General features: G+C 39.1%; 1 protein-coding gene across 1 annotated transcript; it reads left to right on the top strand.

The window, feature by feature from the left end:
- The first annotated feature begins 587 nt into the window (after window positions 1-587).
- ccdc62 (coiled-coil domain containing 62) lies at window positions 588-10,515 on the top strand. Its single transcript, XM_035141328.2, has 13 exons — window positions 588-1,038; window positions 1,147-1,187; window positions 2,750-2,893; window positions 3,443-3,635; window positions 4,227-4,393; window positions 5,062-5,163; window positions 5,270-5,441; window positions 5,939-6,040; window positions 6,847-6,935; window positions 7,516-7,616; window positions 8,290-8,443; window positions 9,556-9,756; window positions 9,909-10,515. Exons 1-13 carry the CDS (start codon window positions 954-956, stop codon window positions 9,981-9,983), a joined length of 1,626 nt encoding a protein of 541 aa, XP_034997219.2. The 5' UTR covers window positions 588-953; the 3' UTR covers window positions 9,984-10,515.
- The last annotated feature ends 1 nt before the right edge of the window (window position 10,516 follows it).

Raw genomic sequence — 10,516 nt, 5'->3', positions numbered from 1 at the left:
CATGGCTAATGTTCCTAATTTATCTTTCTATCATTCATTTTAGGCAGGATGAAAAGAGCTGCAATTAGTAACTGTACCAATAGTTTAAAAATAACATAATAATAATAGTTGGTAATTAGAAATACATTATCTATCAGTTATAAGCCATCAACATTAGCAAACCTTCTATAGAAAACTTTATAAATCATTGAGTAACATTTAGAGGTGATGTGAGTGATGGATTATTTCAATTAGTGAAACCCTCTTCCCCTTTAGTAATGGCTTACTATAACTATAAGTACGTACAAGATGGCTTATTAATAAATGAGCAACATGGTCCCATCGTTTTTAACGTACATTTACACATAAACTTATAAATGTCAAGTTATATAATTTCATCTTCATACTAATCAATAAAATCCATCTGTTGATACATTTCACAAATCTGAGGTGGATCAATTATGTGTTACAGCTCCTCACTGTGTTTACACAAGGCATCAATATTTTACTGGACCTTTTCATATTGATGAAAATTAGATTGCCTAACTGTGCGCTTTGTTCATGGAGCTTTTATTTTGAAATTCTCCCGGCATCCTGGATCTTGGGTATTTCAAGGATCGGACAAATTTCCGGAAGTGAGAATATTATTAACTTGGAGTTTTTCGACGTTCATGTATCTCTTAAAAATTATAATCTTAGTTTCATGCATTAGTTATAATATATCGTTTAAAGAATACAGTTAAAATAAATGAATCAGGAATAGTAGTTACTCCATTGGAGTGACGTAGTTGTCCGCTCCTCCTTTCTGCTGTTTACGTTGAGAAGTTAGTGAAACTCTGAGTAGCTAACGTCACTTAGCCGCGTGCGGTTTCTATTGAACTTATATTGAGCGAACGGGTTTTCAGCGATATTTTGAGCGTGTGGGTAAAAACTTTTGTGCAGCAACGATGCAGCTGTGTTAGTGTCAGGATGAGATGGACGAGGCGAGAAGAAGACCCCCCTCAGATGGAAGAGCCTGTGGAGACGCATCAGCCTGTTTCCCCTGTTCTCCTCCACATGGTATACACACACACACAACACAACACAACACAACACAACACACAGCTGATGGTTCCCACCCTCACTGTGTTTAACCGCCCCTGTTTTAACTGTGTGACTGTGTTTCAGACTCCTCAGCTGAGCTCTGGCACAGCACCCCTGTCAAAAAGGTCAGTGTCACGTTGATGGAAACATGTCTGTTCTCTTACACTTTCTGTTCTTTGAGTGTTTCTCTTTTGCTCCAGCACCTTTGTCCAAATCTGGGATCAGATTCAAAACAACGCACACAAGAGGACAGAAGCACACAGTCCAACATGTCTGTCTGTGAAATGCTCAAACCTTAAACACGTGATACTAAAGCAAACCTTTCTCTAAATCATCACAACTTGTGGACAAATGCTTATATATTTGTATCAGTCATTACCATTACACAATGGACAACAAAATACTAATCTACATGAACCAGTACAACATTACTGTAATTTGTGCCTGTGTCATTTGTTAAATCATTATAGTTTGTTCCAAAAAGACAAGTAATCACATCACAGCATGAACTGAATTCTATTCTAAGTTGATATTACTAGAGTCATATTCCCGTTTGAATACAGTCAAAAAGATACCAAGAACTTATGTGCCCAAGAACTGTCTTTGACATGTGAGACCCACAGTCAGCATCTACACATGTGGACAGTAAATATGGTCATTAGTGCATTCTGTGCTTTTTGTACTACTCGCATGCCTCGGACCTCTTTGGTCCGTGTTTGCAAAGAGCAGCACAGAGGTGGCACCTTTATAGACTGATAAAGACCGATTGAAGATTTGTGCAAATGAGCTTCACACTGGTGCATTAGAGATTCAAATGTATGCAAGTCACCAGTGGTAATAGATTTTTTCCTTTTGTTTGACACAGTTGAACCAATAAAGGTTGAAGTCTTAGTGTGAGATCGGTGTTAACAGTTTTGAAATTGTAAGTGAAAGTGTAAAACCCAATGAATATAGTATTCACACATTTGCAGTTGAAGACTTCTGCTGTGATAAGAAAGTGGTGATGGAGATCAAGTTGTTCCCAGTTTCATTAATTGTTCCTTAGCAATAAAAAAACCGATTCTAACAGTCCTCTCTCCTTGCATGTGGACATTTGTTTCAAACAGATCTGATGAAAACTTAATATTAAAGAGCTTCAACAATTAGTTCATTAATCGATTAATCAATGGGCATAAAATTAAACAGTGACTACTTTGATAATCAAGTAATCTATGAAGTCAATTTTTAAGCAAAAATGTTGTCTGTACCTTCTCCTCTGAGGAGTTGATGCTTTGCATGACACACGTGCTAATAAACTGAATATATTTGGATGATGCCTAGTTGATGCAAAAAACAGGTCTAGTCATTTTATAGACTAGAAATAAGACAAGTTATGTGTCTGGTATATTGATAGATTCCAAATTAGTATATATTATTTGTATTAAACTTAATATCTCTGGGTTTCAACTGTTGGTCAAATGAAACAAGACAAGTAAAGATATTATGCAAGACAAACCAAACCGACAATTAATTGATGATTTCATAATGTTAGTTAGGGTGTCACTCAGTAGAGCGCATTCCTCGGCTAAGACCCAACAGGCCCCTTATGAAACCACATTTAAATTCATTAACCTTAATGCAGCGCTTAGACAAGATTCAGCTGTGTACCTAATAAATCATAACTGACTGTATATAATGACATTTTCAGAAAAATGGTGGTGCTCCATTGGATGTCAGCCAAAACTCTGTCCTAACCAGCCTCAAGATGGACGGCACAGCAAAACGCTGGACAGAGAGGACCCCTCCTATCCCAGCAGACGCCCCATGTCCCCGCAACTCTCTGGACTCTGAGGTGAGATGGATCTGGATTGTAAATTGTAGAATTACCGTGTGCACTGGATTAGTCAGAGGCAGGATTTTGATTTTGTCCCTGTGTCTGTGTGTTTGTGGGGAAAATAACTTGAAACTGCATGGACAGATTTGTACCAAGAATATTACATGGAAGTGTATCCTCAGATGTTTCTGTGTTGAAGCTCAAAGATCAATGTCAACAAAATGTGGTCTGAAAAACAAATTTTCCTAAATATCTTCAAAAATAACAGAGGGACAATCTGTAAATAATGTAATATTATAATAACAATATGTTTGCAGTCACCATATAAAACTTGCCATTTGGAAGGTCACCCAACTACGACTTGTCTTTCAGTTGACACTCAGGCGTCATATATTTAGAAGCTGGAATCAGAACATTTTTGCTTAGAAATAATAAAAGAAAAATTGTCCAATTATTTGATCAATTATCTGTTGTTGAATTTCTGTCAATCAACCAATCAGCTAACTGACAAATCGGATATATATAATGACGCTGTCTTTTGGTGTCCCTCTGCATCTTTTGCAAAAGTCTCCTGTGAACGACCTGAGTGGCTCCACCATCCAGAGGCAGAGGAGGGAGCTGCAGCTGCTGATGGCTGAGCTGAGGGACCGGGACCGGGAGCTGAACACGATGGCTTCCTCCCATCATCAGCAACTTCATGTCTGGGAACAAGACCGCCAGAGGGTGCTCACCTTGGAGCAGAGGTGTTCCCGTACGGATGGTGAGGAGACAGAAGATGCAAGGATATCAAAACAGCAACTACAATTTGATCAAATGATAATTGATTATTTGTCTGCGTCTGACCTTCTCCTCTGGGGCTGCAACTAATAATTATTTTCATAATCGATTCATCTTTTAATTATTTTCTTGAATAATTGCTTTGTCAAAAATATGGAATATTATAATTAGATTTCATGTTTAATCAGTCCAAAATTTACTATCATACATAACAGAGAAAGGCTGTAAATCCTCAGACCAGAGAATGTTTCATATTTTACTTAAAAAATATATATATATATTATTAAGGGGGTTTGTTTTCTCTTGTAACTTGTTTCTTTCTTGTTACTAATATTATTGTTATCCTTTTACTTATTATAAGAATTATTATCATTATAACAATTATTAATTGCTGTTGTTATTAATAATATTATTGCAATAATATCGTGGCGTCTCTCTCCCCCTCTCTCTATTCTCTCTCTCCTTTCCACCCAAATGCTCGAGGCAGCTCCACAGAAATGATTTAAGCTATAGTTCATAACGTATGTCTGCTCTCACATATTCACATGACAGTGATTTATTTTGGTTTGTACAGATGAGTTGCAGAAGCGTAATGAGGTGATCCGGGTCCTGACTAAGCGAGTGTGGGCGGTGGAAACCAGGGAGAGGGAAGTCCAGAAGGAGCTCAGTGCAGCCCAGCAGCAGCTCCGTGAGGTTGAACAGAAACAGCAGCACTCCAGCCTAAAATGCCAAGACTTTGAGGTACCAGTGATACGTCAATACACATTCATGTTCTCTGTGAAAAACATATTCACATCAAGTGGGAATATAGAAGAATATAACGTACCATCTACTGCTCATAGTCCTGGTGTTTTTGATTAACCAGACTCACCTTTATATTATGTAGAATTGTACTTATATATCTTTTAAAATATCGCACCACCACTTCCAGTTTCAGTTCAAATATTGTATGGTTTCTAGCAAGCGAACAGCAGGTGATGCTGCATTTGTTGGGACTACTTTCAGCGGTGGATCAATCCACATTTGGTGTTTGAGTCGGTGGGGGAGAGGCTGTGTCATAAATTAAAGTGTGTAAAGTGTTTATTGTATTGAAAGAACATGTCTACCCATTTCATAGTGTTTGATAACAGTGACACTCAGTGGTAGAGAAGAATAAGACACGTTGGGCTGTGGATACATACAACACAAGGCTCTTATCGCTGGTTTCTGCATTAAATACATTTTTGTACGTCTGCTGGGAATGTTTGCTTGTGATCACTCTTCGTGTACACAGGAGGATAAGAGTTGATTATTAATCACCTTGAATTTAAGTGTATTCATTTAATACATTTCATTCCCAGAAGTAGTGTCTTGTCACACAGGACGTGTTTATTCTGCCTTTATGTTTAAGTGTCTCTGGTGTCTTTAAGGAGAAGAACCAAAGTCTCAACTCCACGCTCATGGCTCTGTCCACTCAAGTCGGCTCTCTGCAGGTCAGGGAGGAAGAACTGAGTTCCATGCTCAAACTCAAGGTACACCAGCAGCAACATATTATAGATGTAATTATAAGTGTTTTTGCAGATAAGGATTATCATTGATTTAATTTGTATCTTGCGTAACATTTTTGTTGTCCATCAGGATAAAGATGTGACTGAGTCCTCGAGTCACATCCTTGATCTCACAGGGCGCGTACGAGACCTGGAGACGTCCCTAGCGGAGAGTCGCTCCAGGGAAACCAAGGTCCTGAGAGACTCTGAGGAAAACAAACGGCGGTACAGAGAAGCAAGACATGAGGTCACACACCTTAAAGGTACATGACTAATCGTTTCCCTCATCGTCCACAGAAATAAGACGACCAAACAAACTAAACAAAGTTCTTGTCCAATCATCAAACAGTGATTGGCCAGGGTTCTCTCTCTCTTTTAAAGGCCACTTTATTTCAGTTCACTTTCAGTGTAACTTCAGATGGAAGTTTTTTTTAAAGCAAAATAAAAACCTGGTCACCTTGATACATGACAGAGAAATAAGAGTTATTTTCAAGAAATCAGGTTTCTCTTATCCTCTATCCAGATTCTAGGAACCAGGTCTCCTCACAACTTTGTGCTGGTTAGTCAAATCCCAAATTGTTTAGTTTTCTACCATTGTCTTGTCTATGAAATAGAAATGATCATTAGTTCTCGGAGCTCAGGTTGATGTCTTCAAATGTCTTGTTTTCTGAATAGTTGCCTGTTAATATTCTGTTGATTGACTTGTTCTGATCGTTTCATCTCTGCATGTCTTCTCCTCTGTGTCATGTCTCTGTTGTAGAGGAGCTGCAGCAGCAGATATCACAGAGCAGCACTCAGAGGGAGGAGATCATTCGTCTAAAACAGGAGCTCCAGCTGCTCCACAGAGATCTGGCTTTGTCAGGTACATTAAACTGCGCAAAATCCTTCTCAAACTATTCATTTCAGTATATTTTCATTGTAATCATCAGTGTTATCTGTTTTAGGATTTATTTTAATCCAGTTTATCTACATTCTACAGTCTACATTCTATAGGCCGGAAGACATGGCCTAAAGCTTATAGATCGAAAAATAATTCATCACCATACGGTAGGAATGATGTCACCATGACATCATGAAATCAGAAAACTATATATACGTCATACTGTAGTAATATTTATTAATCAGCGATAATGTAGTAATGAACTTTTGCAACCAATGACATTAGAGACGCAAAAAAAAAATGACCCCTTGGCGGAGGTAATAGTACTGGGACTGTTATTGATTATATGACATTATTTTTGTAAAATGGCATAATGTGATGTAAAATTCCCTTCACAAGTTCTCAGAGTCCAAGAAGGGCATCTTCAGATTTTCTGTTTTGACCAATCAACAGAAAATACCCCAAACTGTTACGCACAGAAAAGCAAAACAGTTTCATATTTGAGAAGGTGAAAACATGTAATACTTGATTATATTTCAAAAGGTGGAAACAGATATTATTTTGCAATATATTCCATGATGAATTGATTACCTCACTCATCATTTCAGCATAAAACTATATCATTTGATGGATGCAGTGAAAATGCAGTCAGTCGATATGAACTTCCCTTTATATCTCTGCAGTCCACCTTTATTGATTCCAATCTGTGCTGTAACTTGTGACTGATGCCTCCCAACCTGTGGATGATTCACGCTGAGGTAACTGCAGCATTTGATTTGTTACACCAGGAGAGGGCGACAGCTGGAAAGACGAGCTGCTGGAGCTGTCTCGCTCCAAACAGGAACGCTCCATGTCGGAGGTCCGCTGCCTACGACAGGTATGGGGTCTAACAAATCAAGGAAACAAATTCTAGCAGAGGTTCCACAATCCACACAATATACTGTGATAATACCCCTCCATGGTTGTTCAATCACAGCTGAGGAGATAAGCTCTTCCTCATTCCTCCACCTTGTCATCATCATTGTCGAGGCGTGTTTCTGGTTTGGCAGCATACCTGAGGGGTGCTCCTGCAGTGTCTTCACCTGTGTGGCTGTGGGTCACTGTCATGTCCAATACTTGTTAACACTGCACAGTATACTGATAAAAATGATCACATTTTATTTTGAATGGTTCTACAATAAGTGTTTTTTAAGACAAAGTGACATTTTAAAAAGTAAGACAATATTTAATTATATATTATATATTTTTCCGTAGTTCTATGTTTGTTTCTGTTTTTCCAGAAATTGAAAATGCACACAGGCTTCAGCAGTGAGTTACAATAGGACAGGCAGAACAACTTCTGCAGCCAGTAACTCTTTAAATGTATATATGGGCCTGTAAGTATTGTATTGAGACGGCATTGAAAATGTAAAGATGAGTTGGTTTTTAATAATAAAACGATTTTTTCTGTGTTCCAGGTGTGTGAGAATCAGAGGAATGACATGCAGCTGCTGCAGTTAAACTTGGAAAGTGCCCGTGAAACGCTGCGGGAGAAAACCAGTCAGCGGTTACTGGGCAGGTGAACAGTGCACACGAATACCATAACTAGGAACACTAAAAAGTTGAAGCCAGTTGTTTTTTGTCAGATGTTACTGTGTTGGAGTCAGTGAACATTAAGGGACAAATAGAGAAGAATGACGCAGCAACGACCAAAAAAAAAGCCAGAGCTCAAAATATATAAGAGACCCCAGACCCTTTCGTAACAACAAGGAAACATGGACCAGCTAAATCAGACAGAGCTGACATTCCACTGAAACCAGTGATAATGCTCCTTCAAGACCCCTCCATTCCTCCAAGAAAGGTTGTCTGGCTCTGCCACAAAGTGATCACAGTCCAGACTCTTCTTATTTTTGGTTCCTTCTAAAAGTGAACTAAAAGCAGCTCTTTTAGTTCACTTTTAGAAGGAACCAAAAGGGCATTCCTCTCTGGCTTCAAGAACCTCATCTTGACCGTGAGCACCTCCTCTCCCAAAACGAACTCTAACATGACTAACCAGCACTTATTTCTATGCACTTCTTTACCTGATCTCCTGCACTTTGTCTTACTGGGCAGGTATCTTCTTCTGTACTGAAGCAATAGTGTTGTCTTGCCAGTTGAAACACAACACTTAAAAAGAAAAAAGCCCAGTGAGTAAATGTAAATCTTAAACACCAGAAATCATTCAAGAGCCATTGTCTGTGTTTGTGTTCCAGCCAGGAGGAGTTGACGTGCAACTGCCTGCTGAGCCAATCACCTTCATCGATCAGAGTGAAGAACTCAGGATACGTACACGATACGTCCACTTTACCAGGAGCCTGTGTTACAGCGAGCAACGAGCTGGGAGTCCTCTCAGCACACGGGACAGATGTAAGATGAAAGCACAGCTCTGACAAGTTCTTCTATTCTGTTTAAGATATTAAAGCACTGATAATCACTGTGTTTCTATCAATTAGTTTGGTTCTTGCCAAGAGTTAAGTTCAATAGCACTCCCATGTCTGTATTGTAACTACACATTCAGGGGCCACTTTATTAGGTACATCTTTCAAATCTCATGCAACACAAATACAACAGCTCAGCCTTACAGATTCTCACTTTCTAAAAGGATCAAAATGTTCAGTTTTTATTGAGCCTGTCAGAGAAGTGTTGATTCAAACATATGTTTGTTATTGAGGTTGGAGTTTGCACTGCATTTAAACTGAGTCACATTATGTCGAGTATGTGTTCCTCATGTGTTACCCATGAGGGGACAGAAGAATATTAGAAGCACGTGTTAATATGTCATCGCTAACTACGACCTCAGTAATAAACATTAAGTTAAATTTTAAGTCGAAAATTTGAACAGAAACTGAAAATATGAAGATTCGGTATATGGAAGAAAATGTGACAGAGTTGATGTGCCAGATTGCATTAGATTCTATAGATGAAATAAAATAGCTCAGTGTAAATACTGAAATGAGGGGAAACCTGACTCTGCCTGAATGTTGAACTAGAACCTTTAAAATAGTTTAAACTAGACAAAAGCTAAAGTGTAAAAAACACATTTTGTAATTTTACTGGCGGTTATTTGCCGGACTATTTCTTGACTGGGAGCAGTGACTCCTTGAAGTCTCTGCTGGCTACATTTTAACACTATTCTTATAGATTAATGATTGTACAAATAACATATAAATGAATGGTTACACAGATATTTTTATACCTTTGGATAGAGCCAGGCTCGCTATTAGTGATTTGTCGTTTGTGAACAATCTTATTCTTTGAGATCCGGCTGCCTACGAAGAGCCCAAACTCCCTTCACTACGCTCTCTTATTTTTTCCCAGTCTTAACGCTAAGCTAACTGTCTCTGGGCTTTACACTTGCTTTATATCCAACAGACATGAGAGTGGTATAAATCTTTAAATCTAACTCTGGACCAAACTGTGAATATGCACATTGCCCAAGATGTTGATCCAGTAAATCACTGACCGCCTTCTTTTACCAGGCTGGTGATCCTCTCTCCAGCTGTTATCTGCAGCAGCTGGTCGACGAAGCCACGCACAGCAGCTTTAGAACCCACAGCTCGGCACACAACTCTGGCCCTGCCTTGAGCTGCAGGACCACTGAACCCTCTCACACCCAGAGCTGCCAGTCACCCCAACATCACCACCACCACCACCACCACCCTACAACCTCGCTACACAAGGTAGAGGAGTTTCATCAGCATCATTGAGCCTCTCGGCCTCTTTTGTCTTCACAGGGTGTGGAGTCACAAGTGTAAAAAAGTGTTCAACTGTTCCACCTCTCTGGGCGTGTTACGAAGACATAACAGCTTTATTTTTTTTCGTCTTCTCCCAGGCCAGTGAAACTCCACCCAAAGCCTGCCCTCGACACAGAACCAGCCAGCCGTGTGGATGGCTCGACACCGACTGAAGAACAGATTCTTTTGAGTGGAAACCTCATTATTTACTGAAGTGACACCATTGACTGAACTGTAAAGCACTGGAGTCAGATTCAAAAAATCAGTATTACTACATTAAAAAGACTCAATCTGAAACAGTGTGTACACAGCCAAGGGTTGAGCTGTTCTGCCTCTCAGGAAAATGATGAAGTGATAAAAAATAGTTTGTCATGACTTTGCAAAACATTTTTTAAATATCCTCATTTTTATTGTATTATTTGGTGTTTGTGTATCACAGTGTATATTTTCTACAAATGCGTTGTTTCTTACATACAGGTATTGTGTATTTTTTAAATCCAGTTTAAGGTTTTTAACGGCTGCAAGGTGTGAAGTAGGTGAGATGTGAAACCAGTCCTACAGGGCTGTTGAGTGGTGTGTCCTTGTATTGTCTTTCCAGTTTCACTGCCTACAGATTTGTCGGGTGACTCAGTGGAGAGGTCTGTAGCTGTTCATTGTAACTCAGCCATCGTGTCACTACTTTTTGATAAAATATTTGAACGCAAAT

The sequence above is a fragment of the Hippoglossus stenolepis genome, chromosome 18, assembly GCF_022539355.2.
Source record: "Hippoglossus stenolepis isolate QCI-W04-F060 chromosome 18, HSTE1.2, whole genome shotgun sequence".
In the NCBI taxonomy this organism is placed as follows: Eukaryota; Metazoa; Chordata; class Actinopteri; order Pleuronectiformes; family Pleuronectidae; genus Hippoglossus; species Hippoglossus stenolepis.
The sequence above is the reverse complement of the archived record's forward strand: the minus strand, read 5'-3'. Positions and strand labels throughout refer to the sequence as shown.